Source organism: Salmo trutta, chromosome 4, assembly GCF_901001165.1.
Source record: "Salmo trutta chromosome 4, fSalTru1.1, whole genome shotgun sequence".
Lineage (NCBI taxonomy): Eukaryota > Metazoa > Chordata > Actinopteri > Salmoniformes > Salmonidae > Salmo > Salmo trutta.
The window spans coordinates 51,749,578-51,775,120 of record NC_042960.1 but is presented as its reverse complement, the minus strand read 5'-3'; the positions used below and the strand labels follow the sequence as shown (position 1 = coordinate 51,775,120).

General features: G+C 45.1%; 1 protein-coding gene across 3 annotated transcripts in view; it reads left to right on the top strand.

The window, feature by feature from the left end:
- LOC115192563 (neurogenic locus notch homolog protein 2) overlaps positions 1 to 16,317 on the top strand; it is a 47,495-nt gene extending 31,178 nt beyond the window's left edge. For 2 of the 3 annotated variants that reach the window (XM_029751208.1, XM_029751206.1), the window contains exons 12-34: positions 2,544 to 2,654; positions 2,766 to 2,958; positions 3,053 to 3,198; positions 3,323 to 3,436; positions 3,550 to 3,669; positions 3,777 to 3,929; positions 4,112 to 4,340; positions 4,598 to 4,799; positions 4,888 to 5,041; positions 5,213 to 5,397; positions 5,498 to 5,630; positions 5,776 to 6,027; positions 6,132 to 6,244; positions 6,877 to 7,418; positions 8,104 to 8,457; positions 8,567 to 8,709; positions 8,933 to 9,137; positions 9,422 to 9,503; positions 10,236 to 10,389; positions 10,503 to 10,822; positions 11,525 to 11,672; positions 12,969 to 13,066; positions 14,667 to 16,317. In XM_029751208.1, the coding sequence (XP_029607068.1) occupies positions 2,544 to 2,654; positions 2,766 to 2,958; positions 3,053 to 3,198; positions 3,323 to 3,436; positions 3,550 to 3,669; positions 3,777 to 3,929; positions 4,112 to 4,340; positions 4,598 to 4,799; positions 4,888 to 5,041; positions 5,213 to 5,397; positions 5,498 to 5,630; positions 5,776 to 6,027; positions 6,132 to 6,244; positions 6,877 to 7,418; positions 8,104 to 8,457; positions 8,567 to 8,709; positions 8,933 to 9,137; positions 9,422 to 9,503; positions 10,236 to 10,389; positions 10,503 to 10,822; positions 11,525 to 11,672; positions 12,969 to 13,066; positions 14,667 to 16,040 (5,525 nt within the window). In that variant the 3' untranslated portion in view covers positions 16,041 to 16,317. The remainder of the gene's footprint in view (positions 1 to 2,543; positions 2,655 to 2,765; positions 2,959 to 3,052; positions 3,199 to 3,322; positions 3,437 to 3,549; positions 3,670 to 3,776; positions 3,930 to 4,111; positions 4,341 to 4,597; positions 4,800 to 4,887; positions 5,042 to 5,212; positions 5,398 to 5,497; positions 5,631 to 5,775; positions 6,028 to 6,131; positions 6,245 to 6,876; positions 7,419 to 8,103; positions 8,458 to 8,566; positions 8,710 to 8,932; positions 9,138 to 9,421; positions 9,504 to 10,235; positions 10,390 to 10,502; positions 10,823 to 11,524; positions 11,673 to 12,968; positions 13,067 to 14,666) is intronic. The other variant, XM_029751207.1, reaches the window with a different exon arrangement.
- Positions 16,318 to 25,543: the final 9,226 nt, after the last annotated feature.

Genomic DNA, 25,543 nt, shown 5'->3' with positions numbered 1-25,543 from the left:
GCACAGCCGCACACTTGCCTAAGATCACAATGCCAAGCGTCGGCCGGAGTGGTGTAAAGCTCGCCGCCATTGGACTCTGGAGCAGTGGAAACATTTTGTCTGGAGTGATGAATCACGCTTCACCATCTGGCAGTTTGATGGACAAATCTGGGTTTGGCGGACTCCAGGAGAATGCTACCTGCCTGAATGTATAGTGCCAACTGTAAAGTTTGGTGGAGGAGGAATAATGGCTGTTTTACATGGTTCGGGCTTAGTTCTAGTGAAGGGGCATCTTAACGCTATAGCATACAATGACATTCTAGACGATTCTGTGCTTCCAACTTTGGGGCTACAGTTTGGGGAAGGCCCTTTCCTGTTTCAGCATGACAATGCTCCCATGCACAAAGCGAGGTCTATACAGAAATGGTTTGTTGAGATCGGTGTGGAAGAACTTGATTGGCTAGCACAGAGCCCTAACCTCAACCCCATCCAACACCTTTGGGCTGAATTGGAACGCCGACTGCGAGCCAGGCCTAATCTCCCAACATCAGTGCCCGACCTCACTAATGCTCTTGTGGCTGAATGGAAGCAAGTCCCCGCAGCAATGTTCCAACATCTAGTGGAAAGCCTTCCCAGAAGAGTGGAGGCTGTTTAAGCAGCTAAAGGGAGGACCAACTCCATATTAATTCCCATGATTTTGGAATGAGATCTTCAACGAGCAGGTGTCCACATACTTTTGGTCATGTAGTGTACTTACATTTATAGTTCCTTCACTCTGACCTGTTCGCTAACAGTCATCGAAACAAAAGCTAGACAGTCAGGGAGCGTCAAAAATGCCAAAAGTGATGTATAGAGCAGGTGTATTCAACCGGCGGTCTGCATTGCATGGGGGTCTGCATTAAAACAAATTACATTGTTTTTGTTGTTGTGAAAAACGTGTTTATTTAAAATGTTTTATAAATATCGCTAGCAACAATAGAAAAACAAATGTAATTACATACAGTAGAAAAGAGATTAATTTTATTTCTAATTACTTTATTTCTCAACAAATTACATTCACTGGAGTATTTGACTGGATCACTGGAGTAAAGTCTACACCCAATGTATTAGGCGCATATGACAAATAACATTTTAGAACACTGCTTTTGCAACAAGCGCTGCTGGTTATCTCTCTTGACTTAGCCATGTGTTGGCAAAAATGTATGTCTAACCTTTGATTAACCAGCTAAATAGCTGATCTTAGTGAAAACGTGTTTGGAGTTACCTTTCTATCTTATTGGCTGTGTTAGTTTACACTTCCTCTTCCAATTATGTATGGACATTAAAACAATCTACCAAATCTATAAATTTTTAAATGTTGATCACTTCTCCTTTCCATTGTCCATTATACCTGATGATAAGAAAATAACTGTTAAAACGTATTCTATGATGGGGTTCCCTAGGTCGCCGGTTTGCCTGGGAGGGTTCCCTGGGCAAGAAAAGGTTGAAGACCTCTTGGATAGAGGACCAATTTTTTTTGCGGCCCTCCGGACCTCAGTGAATACCGAATGTGGCCCGTGTTGCAAAATGAGTGTGACACACCCTGGGATAGAGCAAAAGCACAGAGAAGGAAGAGAGGAGCAGCAGAGCACAACTTTAAGTTCATACTGTAGCTGTCCCTGTGGCTCAGTTGGTAGAGCATGGTGTGTGCAACGCCAGGGTTGTGGGTTCGATTCCCACGGGGGTCCAGTACAAAAATGCATGAAATGTATGCATTCACTACTGTAAGTCGCTCTGGATAAGAGCGTCTGCTAAATGACTAAAATGTAAATGTAAGTACGTTTTGGAGTAGAATGTCCTTTTAAATAGTCACCAGAAGTGGCATCGCAGTCATTCTACCAAAGAAAATCTCCTGGTGGGGTATCCCTGACCCCACTACCTTAGCCACAGCTGCTGAAAAAATCACAGGGAAAACACTTATGTGTAAAACTCTGGTCTTGACCAAACTATAGTTTGTAAACTTTAGTAGACCATGACTTCATTGGTGTCATGTAGCCCCAACTTACACTGCTGCTCACAAGGTGCTCTCAGCCCAAAAGCTCTGTGCTGTGCTGCTCTGAACCTGAAACACCAGCAGTTCCTACTCAGTTCTGTTGTGTTCTGTGGTGTGGAAGGGGCTTCCTGCAGCTCTCAGCTCAATGCACTCAGACAGGAGTGGAACGGTCATAAGGGTCGGCCGAGCTCTGTCCTGCTGTGCCCAGCACGCTGTCGTGGCCTGGGGGGGATTAGTGCGGCCAGAGCACTGGTGCTGTACACACACACACACCGACCGGGACAGACACATACAGCCAGTCAGTCAGCCAGCCAGTTGGCTAGCTTAGGTCACACACTTTCACTCACTCAGCTCTCTTTGGAACACACCTGTTAAGCACTATCAGCTAGTCCACAGCTCCCCCTGTTGGAGGCCATTGGAACTGCATCTACCTTGTGTTATGGAGAGCCTGTTCAAGTAACTTCAAAATGCATCCTTCCTTTCTTACATTAGACTCAAGACTAAATGGTTTGTCTTCTGGTTTTCTTCTCAGGGGTGAACTGTGAGTTCAATGTTGACGACTGTGCCAGTAACCCCTGTGAATATGGAGAGTGCCAGGACGGGATCAACGAGTACAAGTGTGTCTGTGCTCCAGGATACACAGGTAAACACACACTCCTTCCTCTCAACTATTCAGATGCATTTCCATGTTAATGACAGCCTGATTTTTTTTCCCCAGTGAATGAATGAACTTTCTGAATTCCTTCTCTCACAGGTGCAAAATGTGACGTGGACATCCATGAGTGTAATTCCAGCCCGTGTATGAGTGGGGGTACGTGTGTGGACAAGGTAAACGGCTTCATCTGCCAGTGTCCCCCTGGCACCCACGGCCCCTTGTGCCACTCTGGCACCGACCACTGTGCCCCCCAGCCCTGTGTACACGGAGACTGTGTAGAGCAGCAGAGCGGGTACGCTTCTCCTCACCTTATCGATCTATCTTTTTCTTGAGTTACGTACTTCTTGTGAAATAATATTCCTACCCCTCCCCTGGTCTGTATGTAGGTACAACTGTGAGTGTGATTCTGGCTGGGTGGGGCAGCACTGTGACCAGGAGAAGGATGAGTGCCAGTCCAGCCCCTGCCAGCACAGCGGCACCTGTGTGGACAGACTCAACGGATACACTTGCCAGTGTCGCCCCGGATTCACAGGTCTGAATCAGGGTTTCATTTATCCTTTATTAATATACAGATGATCCCATTAAACTGCAATACCTAACAGATACATGTGTTTTTCTGTTCACCATTTTAGTTAAAAACATCCCTCTCCCCTCAGGTGTGAACTGCGAGTTCAACATGGAGGAGTGTGCATCAAGCCCGTGTGAGAACCATGGTACCTGTGTGGACGGAGTCAACACCTACAGCTGCCTGTGTGATCCTCCATACTCCGGTAACACCAGCCACACTACTGTACTATCCAGGACACATTCCCTCTGTTGGAGCTGAGTTGATTTGTATCGTGGGCATTTTGGATATTACCAATATTGCTATGTGCGTTCACAGGAAAACACTGTGAGGAGGAGTTGGTTCCCTGTGCGTCTCATCCATGTGAGAGGGGAGGTGTGTGTCAGCCAACCCCGGACTACACCTTTTACACCTGTCGATGTCCCAGCGGCTGGCAAGGTGAGTATTCATAGAAAGAGAGAAAAGATTTGTGTGTGTGTTGGGGGACATTTTCTACCATTCAGTCGTTGCGTTGATGTTAATTGAAATGGTATGTTTGTGAATAGGCCCCCGCTGCACTGAGGATGTGGATGAGTGCAGGAAGAACCCGTGTCAGAACAGGGCCCGTTGCATCAACAGCCAGGGCAGCTACGTGTGCAAGTGTCGACCAGGCTACAGCGGTCTCAACTGCCAGACCAACATCGATGACTGCTCCCCCAGTGAGTTATCACACATCTCTCTTTTACTTTAATTTGTACTATCAACACGTATACTACTGCATATTGAGTACTCTCCATGAGCACCTTGTACACTCATCTCCGTAGTTAGTTACTATTCTGGGTCTTTTAAACTTCTTGTCTGACTCCAACCCTTTCTTTTTGTATCTCTCTCTCCCTCTCAGACCCGTGTCTGAACGGTGGTTCCTGTGTGGACGAAGTGGGAGGGTTCTCCTGTGACTGCCGGCAAGGGTTTGATGGTGAGCGTTGTGAGGCAGAAGTGGACGAGTGTGCCAGTCAGCCGTGCCAGAATGGAGCTGTGTGCCGGGACTACGTCAACAGCTTTGTCTGTGTGTGCCGGCCAGGTTTCGACGGAATCCTCTGTGAACACAACATCCCAGAATGCACTGAGAGGTGGGTTACAAAGGACTGTAACTATAGTCATTATTTTAAAGGGTTTAACGTTGAGATGCACTCAGAATTATCCTTCAATGAGTTTCCTTTTTGATATGTGGATTGAGACCCATTTAGATGTATAGAACATGTATTGAAAATGAATTTCCTTTGCAACACACAAGGAATTCCTATCTACCTACATATGTTCGACTTTCCATCATGCATGACTACATCTCTCTTTCTCTCTCCCTCAATTTGTTTCTCCCTTCCTCTAGTTCCTGTCTGAATAACGGGACCTGTGTTGATGACATCAACACCTTCTCGTGTCGTTGTCGGCCTGGTTTCTACGGCACCTTCTGTGAGTATGAGCAGAATGAGTGTGACTCTCAGCCCTGCAAGAACGGAGGAACCTGCACTGACGGCCTGGGCTCCTACCGCTGCACCTGCCCTGTGGGCTACAATGGACAGAACTGCCAGGTAGAGTGTGTGTGTAGTATGGTTCTTGCCTGGTTCTTCATTTGAAAATCAATGCTAACATTTTATACTCACTTTTCTCTCCATGCAGAACTTTGTGAACCTGTGTAGCCAGCCACTGTGCCAAAATGGAGGGTCTTGTTCCCAGTCAGAGACCACCTGGTTGTGTCACTGTCCTGTGGGCTGGACTGGCATGTACTGTGATGTCCCCAACATGTCCTGTCAGGACTATGCTGCTCGAAACGGTGAGCAGGCACTGCCTCTCTAGTACCATTTCTTTCATTCAGCCACCTCTCTGTCACCAGTGAAATATGGAACTTATATAGGTAAAGATAATGAACATTTTTGAAGAAGATATATTACGCATAATGCGTCCCTGGTTAACATGTCTTTGTGTGTGTCTTTGTCTCGGCCAGGTATCCAAGTGGAGTTAGTGTGCAAGCACTCGGGTCGCTGCGTGAACGTGGGTAATGCCCACCAGTGTCAGTGCCTGCCTGGTTACACGGGCAGCTACTGTAACGAGATGGTGGATGAGTGCCTTTCCAACCCCTGCCGCAACGGGGCCACCTGCATGGACTACCAGGGCACATATGAGTGTATGGTAAGTTGTGTATGAATGTGTGTCTGCGTGTGGGATCTAAGTATTGCACTTAGTGTACTGCACCCAGGGAAACATCTAAAAATGTATTTTTCTGTTCCAGTGCAAGGCTGGCTACCAGGGGGTGAACTGTGAATATGATGTGGATGAGTGTCACTCTAATCCTTGTCACCACGGAGGAACCTGCATCAACCTCATCAACCGCTTTTCCTGCGCCTGCCCACCTGGCACTAATGGTAAAGATACCGGAACATTCTCTTGCTTTATCTATCTCTTTCTGGCCCATTGGTTTTGCGTAATGTACAACTATAATTCTGACCTCTGAACTGATGGTCTTCCCTGCCTCCCTCTCTCCTCTCTCTCTCCACCCCTTCTCTGTAGGTGTTCAGTGTGAGGTGAATGTGGACGACTGTGCTCCCAAGCCTGGCTCCTGGGAGCTTCGCTGTCTGAACGGGGGCCAGTGTGTGGACGGGGTGGGACGCTACACCTGCTCCTGCCCCCCTGGCTTCGCTGGGGAACACTGTGAGGGGGACGTCAATGAGTGTCTCTCTGGTCCCTGCCACTCTCCTGGCAGCCTGGACTGTGTACAGCTGGCCAATGACTACCAGTGCCGCTGTCGCTTGGGCTACACAGGTAGAGTGCCCCTCTGTATATGTTAGAACATATCAAGTTACCTAGCTTACCCCACATTCATGCTGTATAACATGACATGTCTGTCTGTCTGTCTGTTGTCCTAGGACGCCACTGTGAGTCCATGGTGGACCTGTGCCAGTCGAAGCCGTGCCATAACAGTGGCACCTGCTCCATGAACATGAGCTCAGTGCATGGATACACATGCATCTGTCAACCAGTAAGTCATATAACGGTACTCTACCCTTTTCAATGTTTGTTTTCCAACTGCCAGACTGCTGTGTTACTAAGTACTGCATGTGCCAGCTTGCTGATCTTTCTCTCTTTGTTTTGAATGGATTTCCAACTGCATAGAAATTGCATTGTGCTGTATAAATTGTATTTACCTCTAATGTAGATATGGAGTGAGTATTCTTTCCCTACTGCAGGGTTTCCAAACACGGTGCATGTTTTGGTTTTTGCCCTAGCACTACACCACTGATTTAATTAATCAACTCATCATCAAGCTTTGATAATTTGAATCAGCTGTGTAGTGTTAAGGCAAAAACCAAAACGTGCACCCCCTGGGTTTCCAAGGACCGAGTTTGGGAAACCCTGACCTGATGGCTTGTTTTCCAAACCACTAACCCCTTCTCCTTATTGTCACGATTGCTTCAGAGGGTGAAACAACACAGGTCAGGTATGACTGAGAACAGCAGTGTTGTAGGAAGGTACCAAACTTAGTAGATTCTCCCAGCTTTTCTGACTAGTCAACTGCAGTAATGCATGTTAGAGATGTAAAACAGAGACCACAGGTATCTGTCTAGCTAGTCTGTTCACATGTCTGATACCCACTCTGTCCCGACCCCTCAGGGCTTCACTGGCTTCAACTGTGGAGAGGTGGAGGGCTACAACTGTGCCAAGCTGCGTTGCCAGAACGGCGGGCACTGCCAGGAGACTCAGGTTGGTCGTCCGCACTGCCGTTGCCAGCCAGGCTTCAGTGGGCCACGCTGCGAGACCGTCCACAGCTGCCAGAACCGGCCCTGTCTGAACGGAGGCACCTGTATGAAGGACCCACACTACCAGTACAGCTGTCACTGCCCAGCCCACTTCTCAGGCAGGCACTGTGAGAATGTCATCTTCGATCCGTCCCCCAGCACCCCCGCCTCCTGCCCCTACGTAGAGTGTGAGCAGCATTCTGGGGATAAGGTGTGTGACCCTCAGTGCAACAGCCATGAGTGCCAATGGGACGGAGGGGACTGTTCTCTACATTGGCGCCAGCCATGGGTCAACTGCACCGCCCCGGTGGCCTGCTGGGAGCTGTTCCGCAACGGTCGATGTGACCCCGAGTGTGACAACTCTGGCTGCCTCTTCGACAGCTTCGAGTGTCAGGAGAGCGCACAGTCTTACTGCAAGTAAGTACAAGAGTTTGCAACAACATAAAGACATCAATACACAGGTACACTGAGTATACCAAACATTTAAGAACACGTTCCTAATTTTGAGTTGCACGCCCCCTTTTGCCATCAGAACAGCCTCAATTCGTCGGGGCATGGAATCTGCAAGGTGTCGAAAGCGTTCCACAGGGATGCTGGCCCATGTTGACTCCAATGCTTCCAACAGTTGTGTCAAGTTGAATGGATGTCCTTTGGGTCGTGGACCATTCTTGATACACCCAGGAAACTGTTGAGCGTGAAAAACCCAGCAGTGTTGCAGTGCTTGACACAAACTGGTGCACCTGGCACCTACTACCATACCCCGTTCAAAGGGACTTCCATTTGTTGTCTTGCCCATTCAGCCTCTGAATGACACACATGCTCAATCCATGTCTTAAGGCTTAAAAATACATTTTTAACCTGTCTCCTCTCTTTCATCTACACTGATTTTGAAGTGGATTTAACAAGTGACATCAATAAAGGATCATAGCTTTCCCCTGGATTCACCTGGTCAGTCTGTCATGGAAAGAGCATGTGTTCTTAATGTTTTGTACACTCAGTGTATATGTCTTATTAATTACGTTCAAATTTCAAAGCTTATTAACCCATAGGACCTCCTAGAGTCTTCTGAATTCCCTAACCCTCTCCCTTGTCCTATATACAGGTATGATAAGTACTGTGCGGCCCACTATGCCAACAAGATCTGTGATAAGGGCTGTAACACGGAGGCATGTGGCTGGGACGGCCTGGACTGCTCTGGGGACACCCCTGCTGAGGTGGCTGACGGAACGCTGGTGATCGTAGTGTTACTGCAGCCCGAGGAGCTAATGGGAGACATGAGAGGCTTCCTGCGCTCCCTGGGAACCCTGCTGCACACCAACCTCCGTGTCAAGATGGACGACCAGCAGAAACCTATGTTGTATCCGTACTACGGCCTGGAGCACGACGACGGCAATGAAGGACAACCTTCTACAATGATGCTTAGAGGCAAACGGGAGCTAGACAAGGAGGTTATCGGGTAAGGAGATGTGTATTTATCCTGTCTCTCTTTCTCTACTAGATAAGATGAGGTGTGTGTATAGTCTTGAATGTTGGGAAGTAAGACTAACGGAAGTTGTTTGCTGCAGGTCTAAGGTGTACCTGGAGATCGATAACCGTAAGTGTTCTGAGCGCTCCATGGACTGCTTCTCCAGCACAGAGCTGGCTGCATCCTTCATCGCTGCTGAGTACTTGAAATCTGAGCTGCCCTACCCTGTGGTCTCTGTCAACAGTAAGTCCCTCTCCTTTCTTCCCAGTGTGATTTCTGAGACACCTTTAAAACACCCTAATGGTTATGTTACATCAGCACACAATTATCTTTGATTACAGACCTGATTAAACCCACTTATCATGTTCTTTGGTACCAAATGGACACTCGGTTCCATGCTCTGAATGCAGAGCCCACTTCAGATAGCATCACCTACTTAAGAGTTCCATGTCTCCTCCACCACCAGGTGACCCTACGGAACCCCATAAGCCCCCCTTCCTGCTCTACCTGGCTGTGGGAGCAGCCGTCATCATCCTGCTAATCTTGGTGCTGGGCGTGCTGGCCGCCAAGAGGAAACGCAAACACGGCATCCTCTGGCTCCCCGATGGCTTCCTGGCCAAGAAGGATGACAAGAGGCGAGAACCCGTGGGCCAGGACGACTTCGGCATGAAGTGAGTGGAGAAAAGACAGAAGTTGCGTCTGAAATGGCACCCTATTCCGTGTATAGTGCACTACATTTGACCAGGGCCTGCATACGGTCAATATATATTTATTGTTTTATTAAATTACTGCACTACACCGGGAATAAAGACAAATGTGTACCTCTATACTGTACCAGGCTCTAGTATGTTCAGAATGGTACTGAACTGAGACAAATGTTTGACTGGTGTACCATAATGTAGGGTGTAATTCTCCTGAGCCACACACTGACCTCTTTTTCCTCTCCTCCCTGCAGGAACTTCAAGACCCAGGATGGAGGGATGATAGATGGAGGCCAGAGGTGGATGGAAGAGGAGGCTCCGCCAAAGAAAGTAAGGGTGAGCGAGAAGAGGAACCATTCTTGGCAGCCATTTTGGGTCAGAACGCTCACCAGCTACTGAGTCGTTCCAGGAAATGAGTGACTTTTGCCTCCCTTTGATATTTTAAGTAGAAATGTTGGACAAATATTAATATCTGAAAGCCTTGTATATTAAAGGAAGTGCCCTTCTAATATAAACTATATGGAAAATTAAATAAATCCAGGTCATTTTGACATGTCCTTCTAAGCATCCTCTGTGACTTCTAGGAAGATCTTAACTCCAACTTTTCTCCTAGTTATTTTGTTGTTTTAACATAGTCATTTCTACAGGTTATTATTTATTTCATGTGATAAGTGATTAAATTTAAGGTCAACCTTTTTACGTGAACTGAACTCTTGTTTCCAGATGGTGAAAATATTCCTTTTTAAAGATTTTTTCGAAAGAGACATTGAACAGTCAATGTCCTAGTGTCAAAGCAGGTGAGCTGGTTGTACTCTTTGTGGTGGAAAACTGAGCGAGTTGAGCATAACACGTCAACCCTGTTACCCAGAGTTAGGTTTTATTTAACCGCTTGAGATGGGAAAACATGTTTTTTTTGTTATGTGGTCTTTGTCAGAAAGGTAAAATTAGGTGAAATCCACGAAGTATCACTACTCTAAAGGCACCTAATTGGCGGAATAACCCTACTATACATAATGGCATTGAGTCAGTGTCTAAAAATCTCTCCTCCTTTGCCTCCCTCTCCCCCAGACTGAGGACAAGCCCCTACTGCCCATGGGTGTGGATGGAGGAGTGGACAGACGGGAGTGGACCCTGCAGCACCACAAGGCTGCTGACATCTCTCTCACTCCACCACAGACTGATCTGGAGGCAGACTGCCTGGATGTCAATGTCAAAGGACCAGGTAGAGTTTAAGATTGAATAGGATTGGTGTCAATCAAGTGTAAGGATACCTAACTGAGAAGTGATTGCTGTGTATGTTTTTGACGCTGACCAAATGGCAAAAATATTTTCCAGATGGCTTCACCCCCCTGATGCTGGCCTCTCTACGAAACGGAGGGGCATCTGATTGCGGCCTGCAGGCGGAGGAGGAGGAAGAGAGCGGGGGAGACGAGCCATGTCCCAACGCCATCTCAGACCTTATCACCCAGGGTGCAACACTCATGGCCCAGACAGACCGCACCGGGGAGACGGCGCTCCACCTGGCTGCTCGCTACGCCCGGGCCGACGCTGCCAAGAGGCTGCTGGACGCTGGGGCAGATGCCAACGCTCACGACAACATGGGTCGCACCCCTCTCCACGCTGCTGTGGCAGCCGATGCCCAGGGAGTGTTCCAGGTGAGAGGCTAGAAATACAGAGACTCATTGGAGCAGCTGAAAACATATTCCTCGTACTGCGCTCACATGGGCACCAGTTCAAAAATCTTATTGCGCTTATTGAGTTAGTCTCCATGCAGTCTTTTAAATGTTATTTGGAAATCATCACTGTATGTTTAATATATCACTGTGGGTTTATTTAATGGAAAATAACTTAAAATATACTGAACAAAAATATAAATGCAACATGCAGCAATTTCAAAGATTTTACTATGTTACATATAAGGAAATCAGTCAATTTAAATAAATGATTTAGGCCCTAATCTATGGATTTCACTTTACTGGGCATAGGTGCAGCCATTAGTGGGGCTGGTCAGAATAATCAGATTGTGATGTCATTCTGTGGGCCAAAAACTATCCCACCTGAAAATATTGAAATTCCAGGTGTTGTTTTAAAAAAAAAAAAAATGTATTAGGCTCTTACATTGTTATTACAACCTCAGTGTGGAAATATCATTAAATGTGCAATATGCAGAAATCATTCCGCCATTTCCTGGTTGCTAAATTTCTAATAGTTCACCTAATTTACGTTTATGATAAAACAAGAAATGTATAGTGTAGAGAATCTAAACCACTGTTAAATATATACTGAGTGTACAAAACATGACAGAGGAAAATAAAGTTTTTGACTGCACTGCCCCTTTAACACTGTTCCCCTCTCAGATCCTGATTCGTAACCGGGCCACGGAGTTGGATGCCAGGATGAACGATGGAACCACACCTCTGATCCTGGCTGCCAGGCTGGCTGTGGAAGGCATGGTGGAGGAACTGGTACATTGCCACGCTGACATCAACGCTGTCGACGACCACGGTGAGCACTGGCATTGTTTTTACATGTATGTTGTATGATTTTACATTTGTTTTATACAGGTGATCCCATTGGGATTAGAGATTTGTTCTAAACTGAGACTAACTGTTCAGTAATACTTAAATAGGAAATGTTGTTTTAGTGATTTTCTCATTGAGCACTGCCATACAGGGCAAGAATTCGGAAAGACCTTGGTACTGTAAGGCTCTATCTGCAGAAAGCATAGTTCTGATTTTTTTTTTTTTTTTACCTTTATTTAACTAGGCAAGTCAGTTAACTGCAGATAACTAGGAACAGTGGGTTAACTGCCTTGTTCAGGGGCAGAACGACAGATTTTTACCTTGTCAGCTCGGGGATTTGATCTAGCAACCTTTCGGTTACTTGCCCTATGCTCTAACCACTAGGCTACCTGCCGCTCCTATTAAGCATAGTTTTCAGATCTCAGAACTGTTTTGAAGTGAATTCTTCTTTCATAACCCATTAAGGTCCTCACCTTATAGGTACCTAAAGTGCAGAATATCAAAATCCTGAGACATTTGTAAATCTTTTTTAAGGGGATGCAATTGCAGATAGAACCTTATGGCTCTGACATGTCAATCTGGGTTCAGCCACAAGCTTCTTTCTGGATTAGACAGAAAACTGTAGCTATTTGAATACATGATAAATTATAGAATAACATTATTTTACCAAGACAGTCAGAACACATCAAATATATCAAGAAATGTATTATGATAATCAGACAAATTACTGTCATCACTGAATAACTATGTGACAACATTTACTTGTTTTTTGCTTATGTGCCATTATTGCTGGCTAGACTGGCCCATACATGGAGAGAGATGGCAAGAACGTGTTCTGATTGGTCTGCCTATTTGTTCAGGCTTGTGATTGGATTGCAGATAGAACCTTATAGTGGCAAGTTCAAATGGTTTTATGCAGAGAGAACGTTTTAGTTTTTCATTTATTCACTTAAAATTACCTATCAAACATTTTACTTCACAGACATATGAAGAACCATCTAAAGATGAATTGTGTTGTTTTAACTATTTAAAAAAAGTCAGAACCTTATAGTCCCATGGTTTCAATCTCGCTCTCAATGGAGCCCAGTTACCATTACAATTCCATTAAAGCTGGGTCATGAATTTGTGTTGCGGTTTTGTCATTTGCATTTCCGTCATGCCATTGCTTGAGGACCAACCTTCTCAAAAAAATAAAAAGTGTGTAGTCAAAATAGTTTTGTGCCGTAACAGAGCAATTTGCATGTCTGTCTTTGACTCATATTATTCCTCTCTCGCTCAGGTAAATCTGCTCTGCACTGGGCAGCTGCTGTGAACAATGTGGAGGCCACTCTGGTGCTGCTGAAGAATGGAGCCAACAGAGACATGCAGGACAACAAGGTTTGTACTACCTCAGTTTGCATTTCACGTCTCTACCTTGTATTGAACATGTTTTCAAACCTCAAAAGTAGTCTTTAAGTCAAGCTACAGTGCATTCAGAAAGTATTCAGACCCCTTCACTTTTTCTATATATTTTTAAGTTACAGCCTTATTCTAAAATTGATTAAATACATTTTTCCCCTCATCAATCTACACACAATACCACATAATGACAAAGAGAAAACAGGTTTTTAGAAATTTTGGGAAAGAAATAATTACAAAAATAACTTATTACTAAATTATTCAGACCCTTTGCTATGAGAATCGAAATTGAGCTCAGGTGCATCCTCTTTCCATTTATCATCCTTGATGTTTCTACAACTTGATTGGAGTCTACCTGTGGTAAATTCAATTGATTGGACATGATTTGGAAAGGTACACACCTATCTATATAAGGTCCCACAGTTGACAGTGCATGTCAGAGCAAAAACCAAGCCATGAGGTCTAAGGAATTGTCTGTAGAGCTCTGAGACAGGATTATGTCGAGGCACAGTCCCCAAGAACACAGTGGCCTCCATCATTCTTAAATGGATGAAGTTTGGAACCACCAAGACTCTTCCTAGAGCTGGCCGTCAAGGAGGTGACCAAGAACCTGATGGTCTCAGAGTTCTTCTGTGGAAGAACTCTTCCAGAAGGACAACCATCTCTGTAGCACTCCACCAATCAGGCCTTTTTGGTAGAGTGGCCAGATGGAAGCCGCTCCTCAGTAAAAGGAACATGACAGCCCGCTTGGAGTTTGCCAAAAGGCACCTAAAGAACTCTGACCAAGAGAAACAACATTCTCTGGTCTGATGAAACCAAGATTGAACTGTTTGGCCTGAATGCCAAGTGTCTTATCTGGAGGAAACCAGGCACCGCTCATCACCTGGCCAATACCTTCCCTACGGTGATGCATGGTGGTGGCAGCATCATGCTGTGGGGATTTTCTTCAGCGGCAGGGACTGGGAGACTAGTCAGGATTGAGGGGAAGATGAATGGAGGTAAGTACAGAGAGATAAAAACCTGCTCAGGACCTCAGACTGGGGCGAAGTTCCACCTTCCAACAGGACAACGACCCTAAGAGCACAGCCAAGAAAACGCAGGAGTGGCTTTGGGACAAGTCTTTGAATGTCCTTGAGTGGCCCAGCCAGAGCCCGGACTTGAACCCGATAGAACATCTCTGGAGAGACCTGAAAATAGCTGTGCAGCGACTGATCTGCAGAGAAGAATGGTAGAAACTCCCAAAATACAGGTGTGCCAAGCTTGTAATGTCATACCCAAGAAGACTCGATGCTGTAATCGCTGCCAAAGGTGCTTCAACAAAGTACTGAGTAAAGGGTCTGAATTCTTATGTAAATGTGATATTTAAGTTGTTATGGGGTATTGGCAGATTTGAGAAGAGGGGGAAAAATGTATTTATTCCATTTTAGAATAAGGCTGTAACGTAACAAAATGTGGAAAACGGGAGGTGGTCTGAATACTTTTTGAATGCACTGTATGTCCCATATTCTATCACGAGGATAATGTTTTATTAGCTTGGTACATGCCTTCATGGGTTGTTTCTCCTGTTGTGTTCCTTCAGGAGCAGACCCCGTTGTTCCTGGCAGCCAGAGAGGGTAGTTTTGAGGCGGCCCAGGTTCTTCTGGACCACTACTCTAATAGGGACATCACAGACCACCTGGACCGGCTGCCCCGTGACACCGCACAGGAGCGCATGCACCATGACATCGTACGTCTGCTTGACCAGTACAACCTGGTCCACAGCCCTCACAATGGCCCCAACCACATGGGCGGGGGACACTCTTCCTTGGTCTGTGGAGGCAATGGCGCTGGCTACATGGGCATGCGCCCCGGACCCCAGGGCAAGAAGAGCAGGCGCGGCGGGGCAAAGGTTGGAGGGGTGGGTGGGGCTACAGCAAAAGAGCTGAAAGACATGAAGGCCAAGCGGAGAAAGAAGCCAACGGGAGGAGAAGGGCCTGCAGTGGGAGGAGCCAGTGGCAACGGCACTAAAGCTGCAGGAGGGCTGTTGGAGAGCTCAGTCACCATGTCCCCTGTTGACTCCCTGGAGTCTCCACACTTATACATAGGAGATGCTGCCGGGGCCTCCAAAACGACCAACTCTCCGCTCCTGGGCAGCCCCTCCTCCAGGCCCCTGCTGCCCCCAGTCAGCCACATGCTGGGCCAGCAGCAGAGCTGGGTGGGCCTGAAGCATGGCTACGGTGGCCACATGTTCAGCCTCCTCCCCCAGCAGATGGGCAGTGGCCACCCTAGCATGTCCCAGCACCACGGCCAAGGCCTGCTCACCCCTATGAATGTCACCATGAGCCGCGAGCAGCTGCCTCCCATTGTTACCTTCCAGATGATGGCGCCGGGGGGCGGGCAGGCCCTGCTGAAGCAGCCCCAGCCTGGGCAGGTGCAGTCCCAGGGGCAAAACCAGGGCCAGCCCCAATCTCAGCAGGGCCCAACTCACCTGCATTGCCCCCAGGGCATGTTGTACCAAATGCCCAATGTGAGCCTCCAGCACAGCCTGTCTCACAGCCTCCCTCACCCCCATGGCCTGGCCCACGGCATGGTGCAGGATGGCCAGTCCCGCCAACAGCTCCCTCCCTATCAGGCTATGCAGAGCCCAGTGGATAAGTACCCAACCCCTCCTTCTCAGCACAGCTACGCTACGGCTGGCTCAGAGGGCACCACCCCAGGGTATCCGGCTCACCCGCCCAGCGAGCACCCTTACCTCACCCCCTCCCCTGAGTCCCCTGACCCCTGGTCCTCCTCCTCCCCCCACTCCAACTCAGACTGGTCTGACGTCACAACCAGCCCCACCCCCCTGGGGAACCCCCATGCACTGCCGCCTCTCCATCACACACACATTCCGGAGCAGCTGCAGCCGCAGTCCCAGCAGACACAACAGAACCCCCAGCAGCCTCAGCGTGGCAACATGCAGGTGTTTGCATAGACAAGAGGACTCTCTTAAAGTGCCCAACTCTTAAATGCTTTGTTGATCTTTGTAGTTACAACACTTAAACTCTTATCCATCACTTCTTTCGTCATTTGTTTTTGTCTTATCGTCTCTCTGGTTACAGTAATCACTTTTACACTTCATTGTCACACGATTTTCTTCAATTTTGCACTTAAAGATAGTGTATAGTCTTGTAGGAGTATTGTCAACTAAAACCAAAAACTGTTTAAGTACCTTTGACATTTTAAAAGTGACGGATCAATCAGAAATCAAACAAGGAACCAGAGCCAAACGGTGATCATGTAAGGAAAATGGACTGTTCAAGACAGAAACGACATTGGATATTGCCTAACTCTGCTTCTTATTGTCATCCCTCTTGGGATGTTTCTTTGGGCTGAGACTTATTTTTTTACATTTTTTTTAAGGAAATAATTGCTCATTTAACGTGCTATCAATTTCATTCACTGTTTTATGTAGACCTCTGCCAAGGACATAACTGTTTCATTGAAAATTAACTTGACTTTTTATATGATGGGTTACGTTCGCTTATGTTAAGATGTGTTCACTAAGCGAAGACTGCTTTGTGGATTCGTATTATGGAATGTATTTGATTAGGATGTGGTGATGCTATTTGAGGGGCTATTGTGTGGTTATAAACACACACACACACAAGCTAAAAACATGCAGATACATCTCTTCAATGTGTGGTTCTAGGCTAAACTGTGGTGTAAATAGTTGTCATGTACACTGAGTATACCAAACATTAGGAACACGTTCCTAATATTGAGATGCACCCCTTCTTTTGCCCTAAGAACAGACTTCTTGATACACACGGGAAACTGTTGAGCATGAAAAACCCAGCAGCATTGCAGTTCTTGACACAAACTGGTGCACCTGGCACCTACTACCATACCCTGTGCAAGGACATTTGCATTTTTTGTTTTTCCCAATTCACCCTCTGAATGACACATACAAAATATGTCTCGAGGCTTAAAAATCCTTCTTTAACCTGTCTCCCATCTACACTGATTTTTTTTAAAGTGATTTTAACAAGTGACATCAATAAGGGATCATAGCTTTCATCTGGATTCACCTGGTCAGTCTATGTCATGGAAAGAGCAGGTGTTCTTAATGTTTTGTACACTCGGTGTAAGTTCCTGTATTCTTTTTCATTATTGCCTTTGTTACAGTGTAGCCTCTGTCTCTCCCCTACACCTTAGGGAGGATGTCAGTTAGTGGGGTGTTCTGTGGTGTTCTGTGTCAGGAGAATCTGTGTTACTGAAGAGTTTAAGATATATGGTACGGTTATGGATACAAAAGAAAAGATTGTGACTGAAATACCAAATGAGAGAAAAAGGCATCGTTTGAAATTGCACTGTCTCTCTCTATGTTCTCTCACCATGGGGGTTTCACTATGGTGTGTGAAATAAGACGAGGACAAAGATGCTTTACATGATGTTACTAAATCAATCACTTTGTTAGACCAGTTGAGTGTTGAGGTACAGTATTTCTCCCAAAATTATATAATCACTTTTTTGCTTAATTACAATCAGTGTGTTTGTGTATCTTTTTTTGTGATTCATAAACCAAGTCTTTTAAGATAAAAACAATTGTATAATGAGTATTTTTGTCGTCCTAATTTTTCTCATATGAGCACAGCCTTATGTGAATGCTCTGTGATTAGACAATCATTGATTGTTTCTATTTTGTACCGATAAATGGAACATCAATGTCTCCAAGACCAAAGTGATTCATTGCAAATCGTTGTATATCCATGACATTGGTGACTGTTGAAAGTGTTATTTGGAAATGTTGCATTTTGGAGGTATTGTCTAATCAAAGTGGATTATTGTTACTGTATTTGAAAGATTAATGTGGCTTTGACAGAGCAAAATCCAAATACAGTCAATGATTATACCTTTTATTTAACTAGGCAAGTCAGTTAAGAACAAATTCTTATTTTCAATGACGGCCTAGGAACAGTGGGTTAACCTCCTTGTTCAGGGGCAGAACGACAGATTTTTACCTTGTCAGCTCGGGGATTCGATGTAGCAACCTTTCGGTTACTAGTCCAACGCTCTAACCACTAGGCTACCTGCCGCACCGTCACACATGGTAAGGTATTATGTGAGTGCCTTTATGAAAACTTCATACCAAAATCCCCAAAGTCCTTTCCCATTCCCCCTATCTGGCACTTAATATCCCCCACTACAAATTACTTCTGATGTACTATCCACATAATCAAATCAGCAGAGCTCATGGAGCATGGTATGTACACCTAAATGCCGCATTATGCAAGGCTATTTTTTTACGTGCTGTATATAAACAAGTTTGTATGTTTGTACTTTTTCTGCTAACCATTATATATATATATATATATATATATACGTTATATATACGTTATATGAAGTAGCTTCCCCTCATATTTGTATGATGAGGAAAATATGCGTTTATAAAGAACAAAACCTGTCTGATTTGAAATAAACTAAACAAATGATACATATTATAGATCTAAAAAGTCTGCCTTTATTTCTTTATATCTGCCTATTGTGCACGTATGTGTCATTCTCATGGTAAAACACATTGTTTTTAGAAATGAAAATGAATAAACTGTTCAAAACAATGCATATTATAACAGATTTGTTTTCTGTATTACACTGGCATTGAACCAATTCACTGATAAAGCAATAATTAAAGCAAATAATGGGCATTAATATGGATTTGGTCCCCCCTTTGCTGCCTCCACTCTTCTGGGAAGGCTTTCAACTAGATGTTGGAACATTGCTGTGCGGACTTGCTTCCATTTGCCACAAGAGCATTAGTGAGGTCGGGTGCTGATGTTGCCACAAAACTGTTGCCACAAAGTTGCAGTCACACATCGTCTAGAATGTCATTGTATGCTGTAGCGTTAAGATTTCCCTTCATTGGAACTAAGGGGCCTAGCCCGAAACATGAAAAATAGCCCCAGACCATTATTCCTCCTCCACCAAAGTTTACAGTTGGCACTAGGCATTGGTGCAGGTAGCGTTCTCCTGGTATCCGCCAAACCCAGATTCGTCCGTCGGACTGCCAGATGGTGAAGCGTGATTCATCACTCCAGAGAACGCGTTTCCACTAGGCAGCGAGTCCAATGGCGGCGAGCTTTACACCACTCCAGCCGACGCTTGGCATTGCGCATGTTGCTTTTAGGCTTGTGTGCTCTGCCTTAGAAACCCATTTTATGAAGCTCCTGACAAACAGTTTCTGTGCTGACATTGCTTCCAGAAGCAGTTTGGAACTCGGTAGTGAGTGTTGCAAATGAGGACAGACGATTGTTACACACTACGCGCTTCAGCACTCGCCGGTCCCGTTCTGTGAGTTTGTGTGGCCTACCACTTTGTGGCTGAGCCGATGTTGCTCCTAGACGTTTACACTTCACAATAACAGTACTTGTTGCCTGGGGCAGCTCTAGCAGGGCAGACTTTTTACAAACTGACTTGTTGGAAATGTAGCATCCTATGACGGTGCAACGTTAAGTCACTGACCTCTTCAGTAAGGCCATTCTACTGCCAATGTTTGTCTATGGAGATTGCATGGCTGTGTGCTCGATTTTATACACCTGTCAGCAACGGGTGTGGCTGAAATAGCTGAATCCACTAATTTGAAAGGTTGTCCGCAGACTTTTAGTGTAGCATAGCCACTTCATGTGAAAGTGGAGAACACAGTAAATACCTAATTAATCCAAGTGTAACCGATGTGAAATGGCTAGTTAGTTAGCGGTGGTGCGCGCTAATAGCATTTCAATCAGTGACGTCACTCGCTCAGACTTGAAGTAGGGTTTCCCCTTGCGTTGCAAGGGCCGCGGCTTTTGTGGAGCGATGGGTAACGTTGCTTCGTGGGTGTCAGTTGTTGATGTGTGCAAGGTGTACAGTAACTGCATATGTGGAATGTGTATGAAAGTGGGCATTGCGAAGCAAGTGGGAGGCTCAACACCAGCAAGTGTGTCAACCTAACAGCTAATTGGGCAGATTGGTTGCCACTCAAGACTGTTTGATGTGGCTGCTTCCTTCCTTGTATCCTTTTAGCTAAGCAGGTTAGGATCATTAACGTAGCAGGTTAGTATTATTAACGTGGCAGGTTAGGAATACTAACATAGCAGATTAGGAGAATTAACGTGGCAGGTTAGGAGAACTAATGTAGCAGGTTAGGAGAATTAGGGTAGCAGGTTAGGATAAACATGGCAGGTTAGTTGAATTAATGTGGTGGGTTAGGAGAACTACCCTAGCAGGTTACGAGAATGAGGTTAAGGTTAGGAAAAGGATCTGCCCAATTAGCTGTTAGTTTTCGATAGACCCACTTGTGTTGATCCTCCCACTTGTTTTCCAACCCCCACTTCCAGACACACTCCACATATGCAGTTCACTGAGGTAGATGCAGTTACCCATGACTCAATTCCTCTCCAAATTCACAGACAAGGGCTGTGTTCGAGACACTGGTTCAAGAGCATCAAATCCATAATTCACATTATAGGTGTCACACTTATGGGCATGTGGCAGCACTGTAGGATGGAGATTCCAAGATGTGGGACGTGTGCAGGAGGACACGGGACAGAGAAATGCATAGTTTTGGTGAGAAAAGTTGTGTGTCATCTGTACAGGTGCCCATGTTGCTGGGGATCTGTGATGTCTGGTGCGAGGGAGGCAGGTTGAGGTGGCCAGGGTCAGAGTAGTGCAGAAGATGTTGTATGCTGATACAGTGAAGAAAGTAGAGGAGCGTGGATCAAGGGTGAGGGATTCTGAGAGGATCCCTGTGAATAGTAGATCTGTGCCAGAACAGAGGGATAGGCTAATGTGTGATATATTTCAGTAAGGTTGGCTTCCTAGTGTTCATAGCAATGGTTATCAACTGTACCGCAAAGATGGAACGTAAGTCACAGAAAATAGATGTTGTGGTGGCAGCTGCAGAGAAGTACTTGGGGGTACGAGGTTTGAATTCAGGAAAAAAGAAAATAATTACAGGGTATGTTGAGTGGTATTGTACCGTCCTCTCAGGTCGTTGGCCTGGGGTAGGATCAGATAGGGTTACCGTCCTCTCAGGTCGTTGGCCTGGGGTAGGATCAGATAGGGTTTACCGTCCTCTCAGGTCGTTGGCCTGGGGTAGGATCAGATAGGATTTACCGTCCTCTCAGGTCGTTGTCCTGGGGTAGGATCAGATGGGGTTAAAGTAGTGGAATAAGGTAGTGGGTTTTATTGTTTGCCCTTTTCTCATTTTGTATCACAAAGTGTAAAGGATTTATCAAATCAAATCAAAATCAAATTTGATCTGTCACATGCGCCGAATACAACAGGTGTAGACCTCACAGTGAAATGCTTACTTACAAGCCCATAACCAACAATGCAGTTTTAAGAAAATACCTATAAAAAAAGTATGAAATAAGAATAACAAATACTTAAAGAGCAGCAGTAAATAACATTACTTTAGTTCATTTGGTGGCAGTAATGCAACATATTGGATGTCAACCGTCATTAAAATAAGTCCCTCGGCAGTCTCCGACACTGACGAACAAGCCTGCCACCATGGGTTTTCAGTAGAACCCTGTCCACCCATCCAGCAGGTGGCAGTAAAGGGCGAGCGGAAGTTAGTTGTTGATGTTCTTCTAATCAGATGAGGAAGACAAAAATACTGTACAAGTCGTGTTAGAATACTCATACTAACATACTGTATACTACATACTTAATGAGTATATACTAGATACTATTAGTTCATTTTAGCATACTGTAAACGAATGGTATCGTTCATGTGTTGAGCGTACTAGAGCTTCGCCTGTCTATCGGAAGTTGATGCTGTTGCTATGCAACCTCTTGCTAGCTTGTTAGCATGACAAATGACTAGCTAGACATTTTACGATTTTGGGTGTGTTGGTAAATTCAATCTGGAGTGCCAGAGTGCGCTCTGGGCGTTCGTAAATCGTTGTCAGTTCATGAATTCAGTGTTTCGCTCTCGGAGCGCACACTGGAAGCTCTGGCCAAGGGGGGTTGATCGAGCGTTCAACGGCAGTCAAGCACCCAAGCGTTTCAAGGCTGTGTTCAAACAATGATTTATCAATGACCAGCTCAATTAATCCCTACCATTGTGACAATGAGTCATCATAATGCTGCATAAAATGTACATTATCCTAGGGGCGTTGGCAGACACAATGTAAGTAACTTCAATTATGTCCCCCTAATTGCCCTGAATACCTCTGTTGATCCTACAGCTATTGTATACCGTAATCATGAGCCTATGAACCAGAGTTATACCAAATATGTTATATGTTCTATGTATGCGGATGACTCAACACTATACACGTCAACTACTACAGCAACTGAAATGACTGCAACATTGAACAAAGAGCTGCAGTTAGTTTTGGGAACGGGTAGCAAGGAATAAGTTAGTCCTAAATATTTCCAAAACTAAAAGCATTGTATTTGGGACAAATCATTCACTAAGCCCTAAACCTCAACTACAACTTGTAATGAATAATGTGGAAATTGAGCAAGTTGAGGTGGCTAAACTGCTCGGAGTAACCCTGGATTGTAAACTGTCATGGTCAAAACAGTAGCTAAGATGGGGAGAAGTATGTCCATAATAAAGCGCTGCTCTGCCTTCTTAACACTATCAATAAGGCAAGTCCTACAGGCCCTAGTTTTGTCGCATCTAGACTACTGTTCAGTGGTGTGGTTAGGTGCTACAAAGTGGGACTTAGGAAAATTGCAGTTGGCTCAGAACAGGGCAGCAAGGTTGGCCCTTAAAAGTACACGGAGAGCTAACATTAATGACACCCCTTAAAAAAATTATAATGATAAAAACATTAATGACATGCATCTCAATCTCTCAAAGTGGAAGACAGATCGACTTCATCACTACTTGTTTTTGTAAGAGGGGTTGACAAACTGAATGTACCGAACTGTCTGTTTGAACTACTGGCACACAGCTCGGACACCCATGCATACCCCACAAGACATGCCACCAGAGGTCTGTTCACAGTCCCCAAGTCCAGAACAGACTATGGGAGGCACACAGTACTATATAGAGCCATGACTACATGGAACTCTATTCCACATTCGGTAACTCATGCAAGCAGTAGAATCAGATTTTAAAAAACAGGTAAAAATACACCTTATGGAACAACGGGGAATGTGAAGAGACACACACAAAGGTACAGACACATGCATTGGGATATTGTTGTATAGTGGTATCAAACATTTTGTATTGTATATATGTAGTAGTGGTAATAATGTTATATGATGTACTGTTTTATCTTTCTACTTATGTAATGCAAGTGCTTTAATATGTTTGGACCCCATGAAGAGGGATCCCTAATAAACGTTGGCTAGCTACTTCCAGACACAAATGAGAGAACAGCAGGGCTGGTTAGGCAGTTTTCATGTTATCCAGAGCGTTGGTGACTGTAACTGTGTTGTTGGCAACAATATTATTATGCTGTTTACTGACACCGGCCATATTCAACCAGTATTCATCCGTTATTCTGCGCTCTGCCACACTCAGATGAGAGCACTCTGAAATTGGAGTAGATAGCCAGAATTAACAATGCCCATTGAAACGCACAACGGCTACACCACTTAGCTAATAATGTGAATAATCAAGTCAGTAAACGTTGGGTAGTTGGATAGCAGATAGTTAATATACTGCCTGGCAAGTTCGATGTAACGTTATTAGTAGCCAACTAAAGTTAGGTAACTAGCCAACATACCGGTACATACTGCGGTAAGGATAGCGTTGCTAACAAATTGTCCGCCAACGTAACTTATTTGAAAAGTCATGACTTTATTACATTGCTCAACATTTTCTTAACATTTGTCATAATTAGTTAAAGCAATTAATTTGTATCCGCTCTCGTCGGACTGTGCCTGCATATTTTCCGCCATTTGCTTCAAATTTTAAAACGTTGAAGCCACGTCCATTTTCTGAAGAATTGCATTATGGGCCGTAAAAGCACGGAAATAGTGTCCACTGCTTGTATGCTTCGTATTTTGGCGAATTTAGTACGACATCTGGGAACTTTTGGCATACTAACTATATCCATATTATTTATTTTTTATTTTATTTATTTCACCTTTATTTAACCAGGTAGGCAAGTTGAGAACATGTTCTCATTTACAATTGCGACCTGGCCAAGATAAAGCAAGCAGTTTGACACATACAACAACACAGAGTTACACATGGAGTAAAACAAACATACAGTCAATAATATAGTAGAAAAATAAGTCTATATACAAAGTGAGCAAATGAGGTGACATAAGGGAGGTAAAGGCAAAAAAGGCCATGGGGGTGAAGTACATACAATATAGCAAGTAAAACACTGGAATGGTAGATTTGCAGGGAAGAAAGTGCAAAGTAGAAATAGAAATAATGGGGTGCAAAGGAGCTAAATAAATAAATACAGTAGGGGAAGAGGTAGTTGTTTGGGCTAAATTATAGATGGGCTATGTACAGGTGCAGTAATCTGTGAGCTGCTCTGACAGCTGGTGCTTAAAGCTAGTGTGGGAGATAAGTGTTTCCAGTTTTAGAGATTTTTGTAGTTCGTTCCAGTCATTGGCAGCAGAGAACTGGAAGGAGAGGCGGCTGAAGGAGGAATTGGCTTTGGGGGTGACCAGAGAGATATACCTGCTGGAGCGCGTGCTACAGTTGGGTGCTGCTATGGTGACCAGCGAGCTGAGATAAGGGAGAACTTTACCTAGCAGGGTCTTGTAGATGACCTGGAGCCAGTGGGTTGGCGTCGAGTATGAAGCGAGGGCCAGCCAACGAGAGTGTACAGGTCGCAGTGGTGGGTAGTATATGGGGCTTTGGTAACAAAACGGATGGCACTGTGATAGACTGCATCCAATTTAGTGAGTAGGGTATTGGAGGCTATTTTGTAAATGACATTGCCGAAGTCGAGGATCGGTAGGATGGTCAGTTTTACGAGGTTATGTTTGACAGCATGAGTGAAGGAAGCTTTGTTGCGGAATAGGAAGCCAATTCTAGATTTAACTTTGGATTGGAGATGTTTGATGTGAGTCTGGAAGGAGAGTTTACAGTCTAACCAGACACCTAGGTATTTGTAGTTGTCCACATATTCTAAGTCAGAACCGTCCAGAGTAGTGATGCTGGACGGGTGGGCAGGTGCAGGCAGCGATCGGTTGAAAAGCATGCATTTAGTTTTACTTGTATTTAAGAGCAGTTGGAGGCCACGGAAGGAGAGTTGTATGGCATTGAAGCTCGTCTGGAGGGTAGTTAACACAGTGTCCAAAGAAGGGCCAGAAATATACAGAATGGTGTCGTCTGCATAGAGGTGGATCAGAGACTCACCAGCAGCAAGAGCGACCTCATTGATGTATACAGAGAAAAGAGTCGGCCCAAGAATTTAACCCTGTGGCACCCCCATAGAGACTGCCAGAGGCTCGGACAACAGGCCCTCCGATTTGACACACTGAACTCTATCAGAGAAGTAGTTGGTGAACCAGGCAAGGCAATCATTT